Consider the following 23,216-nt stretch of genomic DNA (forward strand, 5'->3'; position numbering starts at 1 on the left):
AGGAGAAACAAGCTGGAAAGGAGGGGGCAGGTGGCAGAGAACCTGCTAGAAGGAACAGGATTTTAACTGGGGCTGATAGGACAGGAGAATGTGGACAATGAAAACAGAAGGGATGTTCTAAGCTGAAAGAGCAGCTGAAGCCCAGATGTGGGCAGGCAAGCTTTGGTCCTGTTTGGGCAATGGGGAGTCTTCATAGGTATGAGCAAGGCTGAGTTCTGGGAGGTAAACGGAGGGGGTGGGGGGGCAAGGCGGTGCATAGGCTGATGTGCAGGCAGAATGATGAGTCAGGGAATGGTGATGGGGCCCTGCAGGGGCAGTGCAGGACGGGGCAGGAAGGTAGACTGTGGAGCTCTTGGGGAGCATGGAGCACCCCCCACAGAGGACTGACTGGATCTGGGGCTATGAGCGAGGAAGAAGCCCGGGCTCATGCCAACATCAGGATGCCAGCCAGTGGCAGGAGGGACCTCACAGGGGGAGGGCAGTAGAGGAGGAAGCTCCTCCCAGATGCAGGGGAGCTGCCCACCACCACCCCCCCCCAAGAGCACCATGTGTCTCACTCCCAGCCACGGGCCTGAGGTTCCAGGGTGCTTTGTCCTGCTCAACTGTCAAGGGCAGGCTGCCATGCTGCTCCTCTCATTGTCCTTGGCTGTCAGGGACAGTGGCCTGAGCCTCTTCTCAGAGTCTCCTGGGCTGCTGGATGAACCTACAGACACCCACCCCAGACCAGTGACTATTACCCCAAGTTTAGCCAGACATTCTGTGAAGCCACTCAAATTAGAACTCTCTGGCATGCAGTTCAAGATTGCTCAGGGAAGGAAAGAGAGTTGCCTGCAGGCTCCCCCCGCCTCCACAGCTCGTGCCCTGAGCCATGAGCCATGAGACTTAGCCAGTTCTGTGGAAGCACAGGTGCTGGGGGCCTCACCGTGAAGCTCCAAAGAGTGAACATTGTCTCTCTGGCTTTGGAGAAGACTGTTATTTCCACAGCCTTTGCAGCTCCAAGTTATTCCTTCCCAAGAGGAGAGCTCACTTCAGAAAGTGGCCCCTGGGCATGAGGGAGCACCCACCATTTGGCCCTGGGCCAGGTCAGGGCTTAGAAAGCCAAGCCCAGAGTCCAAGGACTCTCCTCCATCTATGGTGGCATTCCCCTGGACAGGATGGGAGGGCTATGGTCCAGCATCCCTCCCATCCCACCCCTGTGGGTGCTCACAAAGAGGCCCTGCAGGGGTGCAGAAGGGCAGTCCCAGACTGTGGGTGCAGAAGCTTCTGACCAGAGGCTCTGCCATTTGGATGCCTTTTACCTGGACTGTAACACCCCCATGGCACTCCCACCCAGAGCCAACTTGAGGCCCATCCCATGAGCCTCTGCATCTTGACAGCCAGGACCCCCACCTGACACTGGGGGCATCTGAGGTGGGAGGAGGATGAAGGAGGAGCTCCTGGAGCAACAGTCTGGAGCATTCCTGAGCCACCCCCTCCCAGTCTGGGCCATGCCCTCTGGCAGGTGGGAGGACAATGCCGGCTGTGTGCCGTCACCCCTGCCCCACTCGCTCAAGAGGAGGGCCATGGCGTGGCCCCAGCTCCAGCCTTGGCTTCTCCTGTGGTTCTCTCCCTCCCCACACAGCCCCGGCTATCTGCCATTTCCATCCGTCCAGTAGGGTCTCCTTCCAGGCACAGACAACACCAAGGTGAGCTGTTTCCTGTTTCCTGTTTCCTTTCTACCTGCGCTTTTCATCCCAAGGGGCAGCAGCCCATCCCTGTGGTCCCAAGAATCTGGAAAGTGGGGTGCGGCAAAGGGTTCAGAGGCACTCAAGTGCAGGGCACCAGCTGGGAGCCCCAGAACCTTACCTGGCTGGGCCCCAAGTTGCAACCCCCCCCCCACCATCAGATGTGGGGACAGTTCACGCTCCTCCTCCAACCTCCATGCCCTTCAACATCTCCAGCTTAGAGCAATATCCAGTGGCCTCTTGTCCCCATAAGGCTGCAGGCCCCAGGGCTGGTCAGCCCCACAGTCCCCAGCAGCTCCTTGGGGCTACAGGGTGCCTGAAGCAGGGGGCCAGCCACAGAGCCCCACGGTAGTGCTCCCAGCCCTGTCCCACCATGGACTCCGCGTATGAGATGAGCCACATTCGCAAGCTCCAGGCACAGCACATGCGGATGCAGGAGAAGACTTTCACTAACTGGATCAACGACATCTTCCAGCACGGCAGGGTGAGTGTAGCTGAGTGTGTCCCACAGCCATCCTCTGCTGTCCCCCCAGCTCCCTGGTCAGTGGCCTCTGGGGGCCCACTGTGAGGTCATCTGGCTGAGACGTCTCGCAGACCCCAAAACACAGATGAGTCCGGTGCTCCTTCCTTAAGGAAGACCCTCTGGGCTGTACCTCCCAGGTCCTGGGATAGGCCAGACAGGTGAGGGGGGCTGACCCTGTGCCTCTTCCCCACCCCTCCCAGGTGGGCATCAAGATCCAGAACCTGTACACAGAGCTGGCCGATGGCACCCACCTACTGCGGCTGCTGGAGCTCATCTCGGGGGAGACCCTGCCACCCCCCAGCCGGGGCCGCATGCGAGTACACTTCCTAGAGAACAGCAGCCGAGCTCTGGCTTTCCTCAGGGCCAAGGTGGGCACCGGGGAGAGGGCTTCTGGGCCAGGTGCTGGGGTGGGCAGCAGGGACAGGCTGGACTACCAGATCTTCTTTCCTGGGCTGGCCAGGGCAGAGCAGAAGATCTGGAGCCTGAATCCGGGAATAGCAGCTAGGATACAGAGATGCAGAAAGCAAAGCCCTTCCTTGAACAGTACTGCCAGCTTAGAGGGCCCCAAACCGGTGGGAGCAGAAACAGCCTTCATCCCCGTGGGCGGGACTGAAATATGCTGTTGACTGAAACAAGGGAATCAGAGAATTCTCAGCAGGCAGATTCCATGTACTTCTAACTTCTCCTTTCCTAAATAAGGAAGTTTACCAGGCAAGACCCATGGTAAGTGGGCCAGCAGATCCTGGATGCGGGGTTGGGGGAGGCAGACTGAGGGTAGAACACAGGAGAAGAACCCTGGAAACTGAGCCAGGCAGCAGAGGGTGCAGGTCTTCCTTAGAGAAGCTGGATCACTTAGCAGCGAGGGACCACAGCAAACAGGAGGGAGGCAGAGTCTCCTGAAAGAAAGAGCCCAAAGAAATAGTCACTAAAAGGAGGCAAAAGCTCCAGGGACATGGAAGGACCCTCATGGCCAGTGTCAGGGGGCTGGACAAGGGTGATTTATACTGAGAACCAGGTTGGGAAGCCCATAGGGCTCCTGGGCTCGGGACTGAACCCATGAGGTGGCTGTTCCTGGAGGCTGCAAGCCACTGAGCTGGAACTGGCTGGGCTGAACCTGAGTGTCACTTAAGTCCTGGGTTGGAAGTCATAGCCCCTGGGAGCCTGGCATGCTGGAGAGAGGCCAGGGAGGTAAGAAACCAAAGCAAATTACAGGGGCACTGCGGTCCCCAAGCACAGGGAGGAGCAGACAGCTGACAGTCACAGAATGCCATGCTCTTTTTGGTCCCAGGGACAATAGCCTGTGAACCAGCCCCCTCCCCTTCAGGTACGTGGGAAGAGTAGGAGCCCCATGGCCCTCATCAGAGGCTCTGCAGCTCCCCCCGAGCTTTGATACATAGCATGTCACTGATACATAGTCTGTGAAGGTGACAGCTTGCCTCCACTGTACATACTGTTACCCCAACACAGGGTTGATGAGTAGCAGGATGTGGGGTGCACTCATTTCTGGAGACCTTGTCATTTGCTGGACACTCCATGCCAGGCTCTGGGGACCACAATCAGCAAAGCCCAGACCCAACTGCAAGGGGCCTGCAGTTTCAGGGAAGACAACTGATTTTAACCCAGGTCACCGGGCGCCGGTAAATGTTTACCAATCAGCTCTCGGGGCAGAGAGAATAAAAGCCCTCGTTTGTAGCACCTGCCGGTTTCTGTGGCATTGATACCCCACCACGGCTGATTCCAAGCTACCAGTGGGGTATCACCAAACACCAAGCGGGAAGATCAGCCTTCAGAAGCTGGTATGAGCAGACTCCAACACCCCACTGACCAGATGCTCCAACTCCAAGCTGAGGTGAGCGCAGAAGGGCTCAGGTGTGCCAGGAGAAGGCTGGAGCATGGGGTGGACCCTTCAGAGACCAGACAGACACAACAAAGTGTACCCATGGGAGTACCCAGGGATGCAGCCTCAGCCACCAGGCAGGTGGTTGGCCGAAGCCAGCTTCCCGCCAGGTCTTATGGGAGTCTCTCCTCTTCTTTCTCCATTTAATGCATACTTATCCATTACCCACTATATGCCAGACGCTCTGCTAGGGAGACACTAGGGAACAAAACCAAGATCCCCACCCAAGCGGGGTGAGGGGGCCAAGCATGTGTGTTTGAGTGGGAGGAATTAGTCCTTGGGTTGTGATTTTAAATAAGGTGGCCGTTGAAAGTACCATTGAAAAAGTGCTGTTTAAGACTTAGAAGAAGAGAGGGAAGTAGCCATGTGGCTACAGGGGGGAATATTTTCAGACAGCAGGGACAGCCAGTACAAAGGCCCCAAGGCCTGTGCTAACAATCCCAAGAACTGCAAGAATCCTACAGGCCTCGGAGCCCTGGGATTGAGGAGAGGAAGATGGATCCAGAAGGTGAAGGGGCCCAGGTCCCTTGCAGCTTTGATGTTTATTCTGTTCCTTTCTCCCCTCATTTGCTCCTCCTCCCTGTCCATGTGGCAAGATCTAGGGCAGCAGGTTTTCAACTTTAGTGCATGGGAAGAACCCGAGGTGTTTGTCCAAATGCAGAATCCTGGGCCCTGGCCCAAGAGAGTAATCGGTGGGGCCTGGGAATCTGCCGTTTTAACAGGAGATGGAACACTAATGAAGAGGGCTGAGATTGAAGTGGGAACCAAGGACCCAAGCACCCCCTGGAGATTCCAAGATGCCCTAAGAGGTGGAGGCAGACAGCTGCTGTGGTCTATTGAGTTCATTTATTGACTATTTATGACTCCTCATTTCCAGCCCCCATGGCTGAACCACCGATCTTGGCCCGTGTTTACCTGTAGACCACACACAGGGAGTTCCCCACCCCAGTGGTCCAGCCCAGTTCACCAGGCTGGGGTCTTTCCCAGGAGGACTTGAGTCCAAAGCTGCAACCATTTAAAAAAGCTTCACCTGCCTCACCTGTGCCCTGCCTATTTCTCACTTGGGGACGTCCTGGGGCAGGACAGATTCCAGGACCCTGCCATCTGGCAACAGGTGCCCTGGACTTTTGGTTACTCTGAGACTCCTCTGGCACACGGGCTTCACAGCTGAGCCCAGCCAACTGTGCCCACAGGTGCCAATACCCCTCATTGGGCCAGAGAACATTGTGGATGGAGACCAGACACTCATCCTGGGACTCATCTGGGTCATCATTCTGCGTTTCCAGATTTCCCAAATCTGCCTGGACAGGGTATGTCCCAGCCCCCAACACCCAATCACCCAGCCCAGCCCCAGCCTCCCCTCAGGTCCCTGGGGACAGAGCTTTCCCACCTGTTAGGGTCCCCGCAGCAGACCCTGGCATTCACACAATTAATACCCACTCTTCAACCATGGGCAAAGGATTGAGAATGTCAGAGAGACTGTAATATGTTGAAGTGACAACTAGGTTCACAAACTTCAGTCTGGGACAAGCCATTCACAAGTAAGGGGTTGAGGTGACAACCAGTGCCATTTCCTGACTGGTTCTTCCCTACTTGGCACTGAAACCCTGTAACTTCCATTACACCTCTAATATGCTGTTGGGAGAAATTAAACATGTGGAGGGCGTCCCAATCCCAGAAGTTTCCAAAGCCCCAGTCACCTGAAGACCAAAGACACCATCCCCTATCCTCCTCTGTTCTACCTTTTGTTTTCTCAGGACTGAATTGGAAAGAGCAAAAACATAAAGTCCTTATATTTATCAATTTTCATAACTTTTCCAATTGGGGTTTCCAAAACCCCACCTAAGACTCAATTCCAATGCGTTAGAAAAGCCAACCTAGAGGATGAAATCCGAATGAAAAGAAGCCACAGATCTGGCTCAAATCCCGGAGGACCCCTGAAGCCCATGATCTGACTGTGAGCCCCGGGAGAACAGGAGATTTGCCTGGCTGTGTCCCCAGAGCCTAGGGCCTATGTGATGACTGAATGGATGGATGAATTTCTAACTGGCCTCAAGCCCTTTCACGTAGCTACCCTCTCCTCCTCGGTCCCCCAAGCCAGCTCCAGGTGCCCCAGCTGCCCTTTCCCTGGGGGGGCAGCAGGTGCATCGTCTCCTGACCAGTCACCCTGCTCCCTGACCTCTCAGGCTCTGCTCCCTGAAAAACAGACATAATTGGACCAGGCTGACTCTGTTCCCTCCCACGCCCATGCCTAGAACCTCTCCTGGTTCCTGTCTGCCAGCCTAGTCCAGCTACTTAGGGCATCTGCTCTAGGCCTGGACGCTTCGCCCTACACTGCTGCCCACCGCAGCTCCGGGGCCCTAAGGGCAAGAGAGGAGATGCAGCCTGCCCTGCTTTGATATTTTGAGTTTATAAATAGGAATTGGTGGAGAAGTGGAGCAAATGAAAGGAAGCACGAGTTGGGGGAGGAGGGGAAGGGAAGGAACTTTGGGGTGTGAGGGAGGGAGTGGGGGGAGAAGAGTACCACTGAGGCAGGAATGGAGGCTGGAGGGGGAGTAGAAGGGAGAAAGGAGGTGGGAAAGAAGCACTGAGAAGAGAGAGGGTGGGGCAGGGGTGGGGGCAGGTGGACCCGAGAGTACAGAACAAAGGAAATTCTTAGGAGGAGGAACAAGGAGGGTGGGAGGGGATTGAAACCCGGTGAAGATGTCCTTGCCCAGCGTGAAGAAGCAACTCAGATTCTGCCCTCAGCAGCCGTGTGAGGCATCGAGGCAGTAGACGGGTGAGCTGCCAGCCTTTCCTGGTCAGGCCAGTCCCTGTCCTGTCGGTGGAGGGATGCTGGGGAGCTTCCTAAATACTCCTCTGCACCTCCTCATGTCATCCCTAGAGTGGAAATAGTGCCGGCTTCCTAGGGCTGCGTGTGGGTGGTGGAGAGCCCTGTGCATGGGCCCTGGACCTGGCTGGAAGGCAGCCCAAGGGAACCTGGAGCCAGTCTAACAAACCCCAGCCTCAGTTCCCTGGGACCCAGGGTCAGTTAGCACAATGCCCCACCCATCAGAAGGGCAGAGAAACACACTTCTTTGGAAGAAGAAGCTTTCTCTCTCATCCCCAGTCCCTGCCCACCACAAATGAAATCAAGTAAAATCAGGTGCTCCGAATAGAGGGCAGTCTGCACCTGCCTCCAGGCGGCGGGGGGAGAAGGATCACAACCAGGCCTGACCCGCCTCTCTGGCGGCCTGCCGGCTCCGCTGCCTTCTCAGCTGTCACATGCTGACCCACCATCCTGCCTGCCCTTCCAGGAGGAGTTTGGGGCCAGCGCAGCCCTGCTGTCTGCCAAGGAAGCTCTGTTGGTCTGGTGCCAGCGGAAGACGGCCTGCTATGCCAATGTCAACATCACCGACTTCTCCCACAGCTGGAGTGACGGACTCGGCTTCAGTGCCCTTATCCATGCACACAGGTGCGCGTGAGGGAGAGCAGACCCAGCACCCTCCCAGCCCGACCTGGCCTGAGGCCGGCTTCAGCCTCCCTCCTGGAGGCCTTCACCACCAAGCCGACTACCGAGAATGGGCTTGGGTCCTCAACCTGCTCATCTCCCACATCCCTCTGGGCCCTGAACCCTGGACCTGGGAGTAGAGATGGCTGATGGCCAAGGCCCTCGCCCTTTCCTAGGAAACCTCATGGAATTGGCCAGGTTTGCCTTGACCCCTGCCTTTCTCCAATGTCTGTGTCATCGCTGACTCTATTCTCAGTCCTCTCCCTCGCAAGTACCTACCCTTTTGAGCTTCTCCCCCTACCCACAAGCCAGGCCCCTGAGCGAAATTAGCGTTCCTCTCTCTACAGGTGCCCTATTCCTTCATTAGGGTCTCAGGTTACCGGCAGGGGAAACCAATACCCGGGTGGCCAATAGGAGCTTGCTTGCCTTTGTAACAAGTCCACTTAAACCCAAGCAGTAAATTTCTCTGGTGAAGAGCTTTGCCTGCTTTCTGTCCAGGCCAGACCTGCTTGACTACTGCTCCCTGCGTCCCGAGCGCCCACTACACAACCTCGACTTGGCTTTCCGTGTAGCTGAGCAGGAGCTGGGCATTGCTCAGCTGCTGGACCCCGAGGACGTGGCTGCTCTCCAGCCCGATGAACGCTCCATCATGACCTACGTCTCCCTCTACTACCACCACTTCTCCCGCCTGCACCACGAGCAGACTGTCCAGAGGAGACTCGCTAAGGTTGGTGAAAGAGCAGAGGTGGCCTCGAGGAGAGATGAGCATGGGCTCTGGAGTCAGACCTAGGTTTAAAGCCTGCGTCTGCCACTTCCTAGTTGTGTGGCCTTGGCCATGTCCCCTAACTTTACCGTGCGTCCTCTGTCCATTGGAGCCCATAATGCTTGGGGTGACAGAAGGCTGCTATGAGTGCTTGGGAGTGTGAGCACAGTGCCTGGCAAACAGGGAAAGCCAGGTGAGCACCATCCTCTCCAGTCCCTCCCCTCTCCCCCTGCTCGTAGGCTGTTAAGCCCCTAATGAGATTGAAAGGCTCAGAGAGCCAGACTCTGCAAGGACAAGCACAGAAGCAGCTGTGCTGGGCGCAGTCCATGTTTTCGGGGCTCTCATACTCTGGGCACAGCGGCAGGCATGGAAGCCTGGGGAGACTGTTCTCAGGGTTGGTGTCTCGGTTGGGCATGGGGGAGAAGATCCAGGCCAAGGGCTCTGAGCTGTTTTAGGGATGTGGGGGCCTCAGGAAAGGGAAAGGTGGCTCAGAAAAAGAATAGTATTCCCCAGAAGTGAGGCCAAATGGGGTAAAATAAGATGGAGGAAAGCAGGGCGGGTGCCCCACACTCCTGGGTCTAAGTGTGCAATGCAGGCAAACCTGATTCTCTGGGGGCTGGGAGGACCCCACTTTAGTGCAACCTCAGCTAGGGGAAAGAGCCTCCACCCACCTGGGCAACGTTGGCAGTCACCGAGCATCCAAAAGGGGAGCACCTCCATTCCAGGGCCTGCCCCGAGGTGCTGCCCGAGGCCTTCCCGTGCCTCCCCCAGATCCTGCTTCAGCTCCAGGAGACAGAGGAGCTGCAGACCCAGTACGAGCAGCTGGTGGCCGACCTGCTGCGCTGGATTGCAGAGAAGGAGGTGCAGCTAGAGGCACGGGATTTCCCAGACTCCCTGCCTGCCATGCGTCAGCTACTGGTGGCCTTTGCCTTCTTCCGCACCCAGGAGAAGCCACCACGGCTGCAGCAGCGAGGGGCCATAGAGGCCCTGCTCTTCCGGCTGCAGACGGCACTCCGAGCCCAGAATCGCAGGCTCTTCCTGCCTCACGAGGGCCTGGGCCCCGCAGAGCTGTCCCAGCGCTGGGCAGTCCTGGAGCGGGCAGAGGCCTCAAGAAGCCAGGCCCTGCTGCAGAGGATCCTACAGCTAGAGCGGCTGGAAACCCTGGCCCGGCGCTTCCAGCGCAAGGCAGCCCTCAGGGAGAACTTTCTGACGGACACAGAGCAAATGTTGGACCAGGCCACAGCTGCCGCCCCGCCAGCCAGCCTGGCCACAGTGGATGCAGCTGCCCAGAGACTGGGCATGCTGGAGGCCAGCATCCTGCCCCAGGAGGGGCGCTTCCAGGCCCTGGCCGAGATTGCAGACATCCTTCAGCAGGAGCAGCACCATGGCTGGGCAGATGTGGCCCGCAGGTGAGCCTGGGGTGCGGAAATCATCCTCAAAACAGGCTAAGGCCTTCCTATCATATCCCTATGTTTACCTGTGCCCATTCCTGGCCATAGAGGTCTGATCTATAGGTTCAGGGCTCTCTTTAAAAGATCTAACTCCCACCGATGCCTGAAGTTCCAGCGCCCTCAATTCCCCATTTTTAGTAAAGCACTGCCCTTTCTAGATACTTCTTACCAACTCATTCACTGAACAAGTATTTGTTGTCTACTACGTCCCAAGCACAGTTCTAGGCACTGGAGATTGAGTAGTGAGGAGGAGAAACCATAATGCCTCCCCTCACAGAGCTTACACACTACTAAGGAAAACAGACAAATTAAAATAGATATATAGTACGTGCAATAGTGATTTAAAAAAATGGTAACATAAGATAGGGGATTATGAGGTGCCAACATGGGGGGCGGGGGTTAGATCAGGTGGCCAGAGGAGACTGACTTTTGAGCAAAGACCAGGAAGAAGCAGAGACCAGAAGAGGGGGCCAGCTGTAGAGATACGGGGACACACTATACCAGGCATAGGGAAGACACATGCCTGCCACGTTTGGAAAATAGCATGGAGGCCACTGTTGGTCAAAGTTAACAAGTAGTGGTTGAGGTCAAGGAGGTACAGGGGCAAAGGGTGGGGGCAGAGATCGTGCTGGGATCTGTAGGACACAGTAAAGATGGGATTTACTCACAGAAGGATGGGGAATTCAACACGGGAGGGCTGGAATGAAGGAGTGGCACAATCTGACTCCTGTTCGACAATGATCGTTCTGGATGCCATGTCAGGCACAGACTGAAGGGACAGAAGCAAAGACCACTTATGCAGCTATTGCAATAATCTAGGCCAGAGAAGCAATGCAGGTGATGAGAAATGGTGGGATTTTGCATATATTTTGAATCCAAGAGGATTTACAGACAGATCAGATGGGGGTGTGAGAAATTCAGTTATCAAGCCCTTTAGCCCAGGCACCTAGAAGGATGGAGTTGCTATCATCGGAGATGGAGATTGGAAAGGTTTGGGGGCCCTGTTGGCCTGAGCCACACAGACCCTCCATCTAGCTTCTCTGCCTGTGTTTAAGAAGCAGGAACACAGTGCCCCGACAGCCATAGGCTAGAATGCTCCAAGCCCCCAGTCACTGGGCTCAGGCTCCTCCATGACAGCCAAGCACCCCCACCAGGTGTAGACCCCAAGGTGGCTTCCCTATCCCAGCCCAGTGAAGACCCCACCCCACCCCTTATTTTCACATCCTCCAGGCAACTGGAGATCACTGGGCGCTGGGAGCAACTCCTTCGGCGTCTCCAAGGGCAGAAGAAGCAGATGGCAGGTGTGCAAGCTGTGCTGAGCCTGCTGCAGGAGGTGGAGACTGCCTCCAACCAGCTCAAGGAGCTACAGGTGGGCCCTGGACCAGCAGGCCCCTGGGTGACACAGCACCAACACTTGTGATGACCCAGCACTCTGGGACAGCAGTGATCACTTGTCCATCCCTGGCCAGGTGCTGGCCAGCTCCACGGCCTGTGGGCAGCAGCTGGCTGAGACCGTGGAGCTGCTGCAGAAGCATGACCTGCTGGAGGCCCAGGTCTCAGCCCACGGGGCCCATGTGCGCCATCTTGGCCTCCAGACCTCGCAGCTGGACTCCTCCCTGGGTACTACTGTGGAGGTGCTGCAGGCCAAGGCCCAGGCACTGGCCCAGCTTCACGGGAGCCTGGTGTCTCTTCTAAGGGCCCGGTAAGAGCTCACCCAGCTCTCCTACCTTCTCTAGAACTTTTCTGGAACCCAATTTACCTCCTGCCCTGGTTAAAATACTGCTAACTTGGCAACTTCCTCCACATTGGCCTTCACCTCTAAGTCTTCTGTTCCCTGTTATCAGGAAAAAGAAAACTCCTATCTAAGGGGGAGTGTCTGAGCCTGGTGGGGAGCCCCCTCCCCAGTCCCTTTGGTGCCCCTTGCCATCCCTCAGGCGCACCTTGCTGGAGCAGACCCTGCAGCAGGCAGAGTTCCTGCACAACTGTGAGGAGGAGGAAACCTGGTTGAGGGAGCACGAACAGCTGGTGGAGGATGAAGCCCTGGGCCGGGACCTTAGCCAGATCAGAGCAGCCCTGCAGAAACACAAGGTACGTGTGACCCTGTGCCCTGCCCCAGTCCCCACCTGGCCCTTCCCTTTCCTTCCCTTCACCCAGCTCTGCACCCTGCCAGGCCCTGGAAGTCGAGCTCCGCCACCACCAGGCCATGTGCACTGATCTCGTGCGGAGGGGATGCGACCTGGGAGCCCGCGGGCACCCCACGTGGCCAGACCCCAGGGAGCGGGCCCAGGCACTGCAGGGCGCATGGCAGCGGCTCCGGGGCTCCACAGCCAGGCGGGGCGCTCGGCTGCAGGCGGCTATGCTTGTCCAGGAGGTAGTTAGGCTGCGGATGCAGGGGGGGCCGGGCAGGCATGTGGGGTCGGCCCCGTGCCCAGCCTGCCCTCCTGCCCGCAGTACTTCAGTGATGCGGCTGACGCGGCCTCGTGGCTGCGGGAGCAGCAGTCGGCCCTGGAGAGCGCGTCCCGCGGGCGGGACCAGACGGCCGCGGCCCTGCTGCTGCGCCACCAGCGACTGGAGCGTAGCCTGCACGCCTTCGGGACGGAGCTACGGCGACTGGACGAGCAGGCGCGGGCGGCCGCAACCCAAGTGTCGCTTACCGTACGTGTGGGATGGCAAGGATCCAGAACTACAGGCCTCCAGCACCAAATGCACATGTGGTCTGAGTACTATGCCCCCTCTCCCATGCCCACACACAGAGGGTGGAAATGGGAGGGCTTTTGTGGCCCCTGACCTGGGAACCTTCGCTTCCGGCTTGGGGTGCCCCACCCCTCCTCAGCAACTTCTTATTGGCTGCCCCAGTCCGATTAGTGGAATCTTGTCTGCATGCTTGTAGAAGTCATCTGAGGATAGTTTGGTTTTGCTCATTTTGCCCACCAGTTTCCATGCATTAATCGGGTCCCTCCTGGAACCACCCCAGGTACAACCATTGGCCCCACCCTGCCAAGCCTCGTGTTTAGGGGAATCCCCTCTGGACACACTGCCCTGTGTCCTGTCAGCACAGGTGGTATCTGCCCTGAGCTCTCCAAAGGAAGGCCCGAGGAACCTCCGGACCTGGAGTGAGGTTTCCTGCCACTCTGGGCCCCCAAGCACTCAGAAGATGGTCCTCTCCGCTGAGCTTGACCCTGACTTTGACCCTAACACCATACTCCAGACACAGGACTGCTTGAACCAGGACTATGAGGGCCTGGGGGCCCTGGCAAAGGTAAGTAACACTTCTTGTTCAAGAAATGTTCATGGAACACCTACTCTGTACTGGACCCTGAACCGGGAGTCCAGAGACAGAGCAGTTGACTGGACGTGCTCACTGCCCCCAAGGAGTTTACACAGGCAGAGAAGAGGAGAAACTGGTCATTAGATGGCGGTGGGTGTGATGGAAGCCCAGGTCAGGCTGGGAGTCAGGGAGGGCATCTCTGAGGGGAGGCCATTTAGGCTGTGACTGGAACAAGGAGAGGTTGAGAGCAGGCAAAGCCAGGGGGAGGGCAGGAGAGATGGGGGAGACCATACCCTAGGCAGTACCTATCGCCAGGCAGGCAGGAGGCCCTGGAGGAGTAAAGACCAGAGTGCCTGGAGCTTGGAAGTGAAGCTGAGAGTGGCAGATGGCTGGAGGAGAGCCTGGAGGGGAGAAGGGCGGGGCTAGGCAGCACCAGGTCCCACAGAAGTGTGACTTGTCCCTAAGAGCCAAGGGCTAGATCAAAAGAGCACACTCTACCAGGGCCCTTGACCTGACATCAAGCTCTTGTCAGCTCCTTCCCCTGGACCTCCAACAGAGGGCGCAGGGCCCAGCAGTGGGGCAGGGGACTTCTCTCACCCTGGGGGGAAGGGTATGGGGTCCTGCTCTGAGTGCCCTAGGGAGAAACTGGCCCTTGCCCCAACCTTGGGCCGGCCTCTCCTCAGCACCGCAGAGCTCAGTTGGAGGAGGCAGTGGCCCTATTTGGCTTCTATGACTCATGTGGAGAGCTGCAGTCATGGCTGGAGAACCAGACCGCACTGCTCCAAATGCTGCAGCCCCAGGCGGATGACTTGGAAGCCACGCGGCTCAAGTATAAGGTACTGCCCCTGTGGAGCCAAGGTGGGCGTCTTGGCTGCTTGGCCCTGCGGCCTTTCCGAATTCCTGTCCTTCTCCCTCCCCGCCTGCTCCTGCCTCTCCGTTATTCACTCCTGTGTCCCACTTCTCCATGTTAACTGTAGTCTTGTCTGGGAAGAAGAAGCAAGGGATCTGGCCTTGAATTATTTTGTTTTTATTGAGGTATAATTGATACACAACCTGATAGTAGTTGGAGGTATGCAACATATTAGCAACTTTCAAAAATGCAACACAGGATTATTAACTATAGTCTCCAAACTATATATTCCATCCCCATGACTTACTTACATTATAGCTAGAAATTGGCACTTTTTGACCCCCTTTACCCATTTCACCCACCGCATAATGCCATCTTTTGGCATAATGCCATCTTTTGTACAGTGGTATATATGTATATCACATTTGGTTTTGATTTTATTTTTTAATAAATGTTTATTCACTTTTGAGAGAGAGAGAGAGCATGAGTAGGGGAGGGGCAGAGAGAGAGGAGGACAGAGGATCCAAAGTGGGCTGGTGAGCCTGGTGTGGGGCTCTAACTCACAAACCATGAGATCATGACCTGAGACAAAGTCAGACGCTCAACCAACTAAGCCACCCAGGTGCCCCTCTTTTTTTTTTTTTAAGTTTTATTATTTATTTTGAAAGAAAGCATGTGTACACCCACCAGCTCTCAATCAGGGTAGGAGCAGAGAGGGAGGGAGAAAGCAAGAATCCCAAGCAGGCTCCCTGATATCAGCACACAGCCAGACTGGGGGCTCAATCTCACGAACCAAACAGTGAGATTGTGACCTGAGCTGAAATCAAGAATCAGAAGCTTAACCAACTGAGCCGCCCAGGCACCCCTTTGCCACATTTTCTTTGTCCATCCATCACTGGACGCTAGGTTGCTTCCATATGTTGGCTATTGTAAATAATGCCTCTATGATTATGGGGGTGTAGCTATCTTTTCAAATTAGTGTCTTCATTTTCTTTGGATTAAATACCCAGACGTGAAATTGCTGAATCATAGGCTGGATCTATTTTTCATTTTTTGAGGAACCTCTGTATTATTTTCCATAGTTGCTGCACCAGTTTATATTCCTACCAACACAATGGCTTCCTTTTTTCCACCTTCTTGCCAACACTTATTTCTAGCCATTTTTTAATCTTTTATTTAAGAAAAATTTGTTTAACGTTCATTTTTGAGAGAGAGACAGAGACAGAGTGTGAGCCGGGGAGGGGTAGAGAGAGAGGGAGACACAGAATCTGAAGCAGGCTCCAGGCTCTGAGCTGTCAGCACAGAGCCCGATGCAGGGCTCAAGCCCACAAACTGTGGATTATGACCTGAACTGAAGTCTGACGGTTAACCGACTGAGCCACCCAGGAGCCCCTCTAACCATTTTTTTTTTTTTTTTGAGAGAGAGTATGCACAAGCTGGGGAGGGACAGAGAGATAGAAATTCTGAAGCAGGCTCCACACTGACAGCAGAGACCCCAACGTGGGGCTCAAATTCACGAACCATGACATCATACCTGAACCAAAGCTAGATGCTTAACCAGCTGAGCCACCCAGGTGCCCCTATTTATAGTCTTTTTGAAAACAGCCATCCTGACTGGTGTGAGGTGACATCTTGCTGTTATTGTGATCTGATAAGGGTTGATGCTGAACATCTTTTCCTGTGTCTGTTGGCCACCTGTATGTCATCTTTGGAGAAATGTCTGTTCAGGTCCTCTGCCTGTTTTGCAAGCAGATTATTTGTTTTGGGTGTTGTATTTATTGTTGTGTACGGTCTAAGATAGGGATCCAGTTTCATATTTTGCACATGGCTGTCCAGTTTTCCCAACACCATTTATTGACGAGACTATCTCTTCCCCATTCTTGGCTCCTTTGTCATAAATTAAGCAACTGTATGTGCACGGGTTTATTTCTGGGCTCTCTATTCTGTTCCACTGATCTATTTGTTTTTATGTCAATACCACATTATTTTGATCATTATAAATAATTACTACAGTTTACTATAGTAAACTATACAGTTTGAAATCAGGGAGTGTGCTGCCTTAACTGATGTCTTGAGAAAGACTTTCTTTTTCTCAAGATTGTTTTGGCTATTCCACACAAATTTTAGGATTTTGCATTTCCGTACAAGTTTTAGGATTGTTCTATATCTGTGAAAAATGCTATTAGAATTTTTATCAGGATTATAGTAAATGTATAGATTGCTTTGAGTGGTTTAGACATTTTAACAATGTTAATTCTTCTAATCCATGTGCACAGAATATATTTCCATTTGTGGGTTTTTTTTTTTTTCCCAACTTCTTTCATTGATGTTTTCAGTGTACAGGTCTTTTATCTCTTCAGTTACTTATTCGTAGGTTGTTGTTTTTTTTTTTTTTAATGCAATTGTAAATTAGATTGTTTTCTTAATTTCTCTTTCTGGTGATTCATTCATTATTAGTGTATAGAAATGCAAAATATTCCTTTATATTGATTTTGTACCTTGAAACTTTACTGAATTCATTTATTCTAACACTTCATTGGTGGAATCTTTAGGGTTTTCTATATATAATACCACGTCATCTGCAAATAATAACAGTTTTATTTCTTGTTTTATAATTTGGATACCTAGCCTTGAATTTTTAAAGGGCCCTCCCAGCCCTTTAAGGACAGAGACCCCAGTCCTTCCAGAGGGATGCTGCTCAGACACCTGCACAGCAGAGCATATCAGGTCATTTGTAGTCTTGAGTGCGGTGTGGGAAGAGAAGAAACTCAGGCCCTGGGTCTTCCTTTTCCCAGAACTTCCTCACTGCCCTGGCTGTGGGAAGGGGCTGCTTGACTGAGGTCAGCAGCTCTGCTGAGCAGCTGAAGCAGAGATGTCCTGAAGATGCTCCCAGAATTCAGCAACAGCAGGAGGAACTGAGCCAGAGGTAAGACGGAGGGAGCACAGAGCAGTGGGGACAGGCTGGATGCTTTGCCCGGGCCTGCACGCCTGCTGATGTGCCTCTGGAGATGCCAGGAGGAAACACCGGACATGTCAGAGACAGGAGAGGGCATGGGGACAGGCAGCCCGGCAGCAGCTATTGTGTGAACCCCCGGCCGCGGCCCCGGTATGGCTGTGGAGATGTCCCTGTGACAGAGACATCCCTGTTCGCTCTGCTCAGGTGGGGGCAGCTGGAAGCCCTGAAGAAAGAGAAGGAAATGCAGCTGGCACGCACCACGGACGTGTGCAGTTTTCTGCACAAGTGCAGATCCACACAGGTCCAACTGCGAGACCTGACACTCCAGCTGGAAACCCTGGAGCTGGGGCAGTCAGAGGACAGCCACCGTGTCCTGCAGCTGGCCCAGCAGAAGATGCCAGCACTGGAGAGAAGCGTGTACCACTTGAAGAGGATCACCATAAAGTATGGCCTGGGTTCGGGCCCTGGGAGGCAGGGGAGGACTGAGCAGGGTTGTGGCATGAGGAATGGGACAGAAATTGGAGGACAGGCTGGATGTGCTGTCTGAAGGGCAGGGGCACAGGTGGGGACACGGAGTGAGAAAATGCTCATGGGGAAAGGGCAGGCCACACAGGCTTGCTGTCCCACGGTGAGGGGGAGGCAGGAGTGCAGAGTCAACACCACTTTGCCTGGGGACTCCGAGCCCGGACACCAGGGCAGGGCACTGACTGGGCCGTGGGTCCTATCTCCCAGAGCTGAAGAGGCGGGCCCCACAGAGAATCAGTGCCTGAGAGGACAGGTGGAGACGCTGCAGGGGCTGCTGGAGCAGGTACAGCAGCACGTGGCCCGACAGGCCAGGGCCCAGGCCGAGGTACGGACACGGCAGAGCTTCCTACAGGACAGCCAGCAACTGCTGCTGTGGACGGAGGGCGTCTGGGCTCGGCTGCACAGTGAGGAGAAGGCAGTGGACGTGGCCTCGGCCCAGAGGCTGCTGATGGAGCACGGAGACCTTCTAGAGGAGATACGGCTGCAGCAGGAGAGGTCCGGACGGGAGGCGGGATAGGATGTGCCTCAGGCCGGCTAAGGCCTGTGGGGACAGGACATCAGAGAGGGAGAGGCAGGAAGCAGGGCATCACTCAGGGTTGTAGTCCAGGCTGGTGTCCAACAGGTGCTTGGGGCAGGCTTTAAGGAGGGGGACGTAACCACTGGTCCGGCGTCCTGAATGCTTCAGGGAGGGACACAGGGCAGAATCTGAACTTCCTGGAAGGTTCTGTCAAGTGTAGACCTGGCCATACCCCATCCAGGTGAACTTGATGGACTGTTTGAAATCAGGACAGCCTAGTCTCCCAAGCAATTCTGGGTAACCAGAATGGGAACCCCTGGAGTCAGATGGCTCAGGACCACCTCCCCTCCCCCCATGGGACTAAGATACCCAACTCCTCAGCATGGCAACGCCTCTCCTCCTGCGGGGACGATGCTACAGGTCTTCAGGCAGTCAGGGTCACCCGGTACAGTCTACAGGCTGTGCCCTGCACGAGAGACCCTGACAGGTAGCCAGGTGGTCACTGAATCCATCCCGTCCTTTGTGCTCAAGACTCTACAAATGGTTCAGGGCAGCATCAGCTCAGAGGAAGTGGAGCCTTCAAGCTGTGTGCCTGTGGGCCCTTTGTAAATACTCATGGCCTGGCAGTGGCCTTGCAGTCAGGCATGTATGCGGTTTGAGTGCTGTTTCTACTTGACTTTGCATCGGCATTGGGATGCTCCCCCGGAGCAAGGGTGTAACAAACCGGGAGCAGAGAAAGTATTGAGACCTCAGTAGTGTGCGAGGCCTGTTACGTTCTGTGCATCACTAGTGGGCCAGGGCACAGCTGCCCCGTGGAACAAGTGAACCAGTGGGTCTAACCGGCCTCAGACCTCCTGCCAGCTACCCTTCTATCAGAGCTCCAAAATGACCCAGTGAGAGGGGAGGAAGCGGGGTGAGAAGGAGATGGGGTTTGACCACCTTCCTGTCGTCCTGGATAGGCTGCAGCAGCTGGAGGCCCGGGGCCAGCCCATTGCAGCCTCGGACTCTCCGGACTCCCAAGAGGTGGCCCGTGTTCTGAGGCTCCTGAGCCAGCGAGGCTGGGGACTGCAGGCCGCCTGGGAGCAGAGACGGCAGCAGCTGCAGGAGGAGCTGGAGCTGCATAGATTCAGCAGAGATGTAGATGACTTCACTGCCACTTGTGCCAGCCACGAGGCCTTCCTGCGGCAGGGCCGCCTTGGGGTAGGAAGTCTGGAATACAGGGCTGCGGTGATGCTTCCCCATCACTGGAGGGAGCTTTGAAGTCAGTAGGCAGGGGTGAAGGGGTGCTGGCGGCCCTGGGATGGCAGTGGGCGATAGGGTGCTGACCCCTGTCATCCCAAGTATGACCCCAGGTCTCTGCACCCCCAGGAGGATGTGGGGGAGGCCCAGAGCCTGCTGCAGCAGCACCAAGAGTTTGGACACCTGCTGGGCATCCTTGGGCCTCGAGCAGAGGCTCTGCGGGCACGTGGCAAGAAGCTGGCCCAGAGCCGACACCCTGCTGCGCACAAGTGAGCAAGGCCCGTCTGGGCAGCGCCTACCGCCCTTTCTCAGCCTACAAAGCCTGTCGCCCTGAGGCCGGGGGACAGTGTGGGGAGTAGGGGAGCGGCCGGGTGCACCCCAGGCTGCGGTGGGCCTTAGAGTGGAGCCCTCCCTAGACCCTCCCCCATTCCACCTGGCCTCCAGGGTCAGAGCGCAGCTGCAGAGCATCCAGGGACGGTGGACCGGGGTCCAGGAGAGGAGTGAGCAGAGGAAGAGGCAGCTGCTGTCCTCCCTCCAGCTCCAGGTGAGGGGGCCAGCCCAGGTGCACGAAGCCTCCCCAAGAGGAGTGCCTAGGAGTCTATCACTGCACTAACAGTTGTGTGCTCTGCAGAGCCCTTGATAGTTTCCAAAGCGTTTTCCCACGTTAGGTCCTTGACCCTCATAGCGCTTCTTGTGAGACAGGCATTATGGCTCAGATTTTTCCTGATGAAGAAAACAAGCTGAGCCCACACTGTTCAGAGTCAAGACTGGACCCGAAGTCTTGATAGACCTCCTTGCCATCCTTCATCTGGCTGTGCCCCTTCCCCATCATTTCTGGCCACACTCTAGGCTCATGCATGGGCCACGGGCACCAGCTGCAGACCTAGGCTCTGCCGGATAGTTGCTCAGCCCCCATAGGGGCTCAGAGCTGCACCAGTCCACAGGCCTCCTCTACCATAAGCCTATTAGGAGAGAAATGATCACACATCATTTGATGTGAGCTGGGGGAGCGGGGACTGCTCAAGTGCTCCTCTTATCTGGGCACAGGACACCATGGGGCCCAGGCCATCAGTCCCCGGGCATCTTCCTACTGTGAGGGAGTAATGTGAGGGAGAAACATTTCTGTCCTGTTCTCAGCTTCCCTGTCTCTACATGGGAGCAATAACCCCAGCCCCCCCTTGCACACTAGGATTGGATCTGGGCCATTGGGAGTCTGTGAGACCCCTCCCCCTCAGCCCTGGTTGTAAGACCTATTTTCTCCTGGTTCTTGAGCAGAAATGGAAACAGGATGTGGCAGAGCTGATGCTGTGGATAGAGGAGAAGGGGCTGATGGCAGCACATGGGCCTTCCCAAGAGCCCAGCAACATCCTGCAGCAACTCAAGCTGCACAGAGCAGCTGAGCGAGCGCTGCTGGCCACCTACGGGCACATGGAGGCCCTGCAGCAGGTGGGGGCAGTGGACACAGGGCACAGGGCCTCCTCCTCCTCCTCAGACTCCCAGCCCAGAATTGCCCTTCAGATTCTTTACTGCTACCTCGGACATAGGATCCCCCAGATTCCTCCTCTGCTCGGCTGGGTACCTCTTTGTCTTGGCACCCAAACCAACCCAGAAAGTATCCATCATCTCTTCCCCACCAACCTCAGCTCAGCCCAGCCCAGCCCAGCCCAGCCCAGCCCACCCCACCCCACCCCACCCCCAGCTCCTAGGGCAGCTCCAATGCCTGCTACGTCTACCTGAACAAAGCCTTCTCTACCATAGTCTGATGCCTGCTCCCCCCGCTTACTCTGCTCTACTTGGTGGTATCAGAGGAAAACCCTCTCACCTCTGTCAAGATTTGGGGCCACATGAAATTCTTGAGCCCTGGAAGCCTGTGGAACGCAGCCTGTAGCCAGCTACCCCTTCCCCCACCTCTGCCACCTGGGTCCAGCCTGCTGTGGCCGCTCATGGTACCAGCAACTCAACGAAACTCGCTTGGTCTTTGCGTCCACCCCAGGTTGGGAGACAGCTGTTGAGCAGCAGGCTCCATGCCCAGGAAGATGTGCAGGGCAGCCTCCAGGGCCTGAGTGACAAGTGGGAAGAGTTGAAGCACAAGATGGCAGAGCGTGGGGACCAGCTCCAAAAAGCTAGGCAGCAGACCCAGCTTCTGCGGCTGCTGCAGGTCAGCTGGAGGGACAGGGCACGGGAAGGAGACTAAGCCTGCACTGAGCCAGGCAGGGTGAGAGCAGGCAGGACAGGAAGGGGGGGGGCTGCGGAGCAGGAGTCTGGGGTATTCTACTAACTCTGGATTAGCCCTGGGAAGTCCTGCAGTCTTAAGAGGCCTCTAGCCTATGGCAAGTTGAGCCTGGCTTTGCCCTCCTATAGGCCAATACAGAATCGTCTCCTGTGTACCCCATGTGTGTGGTCACCGCAACTTGCATCCCCGTGGAGGAAGAAGCATGAGGGGACAGGAGTGGTCATGAGGCTCAGGGGGAAGGCGGGAGGTGGACGACGGTAGAGGCAGCAGGTCCTCGGTGAATCTGTTAAGCTGCAAGCAGCGTGGTGTCAGAGTCCAAGAACTTGCATGCCTGTACTCCAGAGCTAGTGCAGCACCTTGCACCTTCCCCAGGATGCCAAGGAGAAGATGGAGCAGCTGGAGGGGGCTCTGCAGAGTGCAGAACCAGGGCAGGACCTGGGCTCAAGCCGGCGGCGACAGAAACAGCACTGCCAACTGGAAAGCGAGAGCCAGGCGCTGGCCAGCAAGATGGCTGCCCTCGTCGCCCAGGCAGAGCGGGGACTCACCTCCCAGACCGTCAGGGAAGAGACCCAGAAGTACCTGCAGAGGTACCCGCCTGCTTGTTCCATCTTCACTCCGCTGTGTGCCACCCCCACCATGTGAACGTGAGGATTGATTCCACCCAGGGAGCCCTGCGGTGGCATCTGCAGGACCTGAGTTCTCCAAATCTCTGTCCCTTACAAGAGGGGTCGTTTCTGGGATAGGAAGACCGGAGACCCCAGCTAGGCATGCCCAGCACCCCAAATCGGAAGTCATACAGGTCAACTGAGTGAAAGCTTGGGCCTTGAGCCCTCTCCAGCCACTTCCCCCTCACCAGTTGAGGCTTTGCCCCATCCCTACTTTGTTCTTCGTGAGTCCCTGGCTGGGCTACACAAAGCACCGAGGGTCTTGTCCCCATCTGCTCCCAGCATCCGCCATCTCTTCTGTGTCCACCCAGATTCGAGTCCCTGCGGGAACATCTGGCCACTCGGCACGTACAGCTGCAGGCCTCACTTGAGCTGTACCGGTTCTACCAGCTGAGCGACCTGGAGCTCACTTGGGTGGCTGAGCACATGCCCAGAGCCAGCTCCACCAGCTCCACCAGATGCTTGAATGGTGCTCAGAGACTTTGCCACAAGCATGAGGTAGTGCCCCCCATTTTCTCCCGGGATCCCTGACATCCCATTCCTAGACCTTAGAAGCCCTCTGTCACTGCTCAGGGTGTCCTGATTTCTAAGTCTCTGCCCTCAGTTATCCCCTTCCCAGGAGTGTTGTCTCGGTGGGGCCCGGAGCCGCATCCACGGCTCCGTTCCAGGCACCCCGTGACAAAGGGAACCCCAGAGGCGGCAGCTCCTCATGCTGTTCTGTGGCAGGTGCTCCAGGCACAGGTGAAAGCCCACCAGGGACAGGTGCAATGGGTGCTGGGTTCCGGACGGAGCCTCGCAGCCTCGGGGCACCCCCAAGCCCAGCGCGTCATGGAACAGTGCCAGAAGCTGGAAGGCCTCTGGGCAGAGCTGGAACGGACGTGTGAGGTACAGGCCCAGTGCCTGCAGCAGGCTGTTGCTGTCCAGCAGGTAAGATGCAGAGAGCTCACAGGATCAGGGGAAGTGGCAGAAGGGAGGCAAACTCTGTGAGTGAGGTGTGCAGGACTGGGACTCTTGGGGCACTGGGTCAATGGTGAGAACCTTGGCCCAGGAGGTTGGGTGGTCCCCACGTAGGCACAGAACCCTCTTTGTGCTGGCTGCTGGAGAGCCTGGCATCA

At 56.0% G+C, this 23,216-nt stretch overlaps 1 protein-coding gene across 1 annotated transcript in view; it reads left to right on the forward strand.

The window, feature by feature from the left end:
- The first annotated feature begins 2,097 nt into the window (after positions 1 to 2,097).
- The window catches only part of LOC125917878 (spectrin beta chain, non-erythrocytic 5-like), a 44,647-nt gene continuing 23,528 nt past the window's right edge, over positions 2,098 to 23,216 (forward strand). Inside the window, exons 1-24 of the mRNA XM_049623971.1 lie at positions 2,098 to 2,208; positions 2,448 to 2,615; positions 5,338 to 5,454; positions 7,441 to 7,598; positions 8,133 to 8,361; positions 9,169 to 9,806; positions 11,079 to 11,217; positions 11,318 to 11,550; positions 11,783 to 11,936; positions 12,019 to 12,219; positions 12,300 to 12,503; positions 12,907 to 13,107; positions 13,800 to 13,952; positions 16,762 to 16,892; positions 17,127 to 17,366; positions 17,655 to 17,942; positions 18,924 to 19,164; positions 19,333 to 19,472; positions 19,648 to 19,747; positions 20,479 to 20,649; positions 21,197 to 21,361; positions 21,809 to 22,023; positions 22,413 to 22,599; positions 22,828 to 23,028. Coding sequence (XP_049479928.1) covers positions 2,098 to 2,208; positions 2,448 to 2,615; positions 5,338 to 5,454; positions 7,441 to 7,598; positions 8,133 to 8,361; positions 9,169 to 9,806; positions 11,079 to 11,217; positions 11,318 to 11,550; positions 11,783 to 11,936; positions 12,019 to 12,219; positions 12,300 to 12,503; positions 12,907 to 13,107; positions 13,800 to 13,952; positions 16,762 to 16,892; positions 17,127 to 17,366; positions 17,655 to 17,942; positions 18,924 to 19,164; positions 19,333 to 19,472; positions 19,648 to 19,747; positions 20,479 to 20,649; positions 21,197 to 21,361; positions 21,809 to 22,023; positions 22,413 to 22,599; positions 22,828 to 23,028 — 4,785 coding nt within the window. The remainder of the gene's footprint in view (positions 2,209 to 2,447; positions 2,616 to 5,337; positions 5,455 to 7,440; positions 7,599 to 8,132; positions 8,362 to 9,168; positions 9,807 to 11,078; positions 11,218 to 11,317; positions 11,551 to 11,782; positions 11,937 to 12,018; positions 12,220 to 12,299; positions 12,504 to 12,906; positions 13,108 to 13,799; positions 13,953 to 16,761; positions 16,893 to 17,126; positions 17,367 to 17,654; positions 17,943 to 18,923; positions 19,165 to 19,332; positions 19,473 to 19,647; positions 19,748 to 20,478; positions 20,650 to 21,196; positions 21,362 to 21,808; positions 22,024 to 22,412; positions 22,600 to 22,827; positions 23,029 to 23,216) is intronic.

Source organism: Panthera uncia, unplaced genomic scaffold (assembly GCF_023721935.1).
Source record: "Panthera uncia isolate 11264 unplaced genomic scaffold, Puncia_PCG_1.0 HiC_scaffold_270, whole genome shotgun sequence".
NCBI lineage: Eukaryota > Metazoa > Chordata > Mammalia > Carnivora > Felidae > Panthera > Panthera uncia.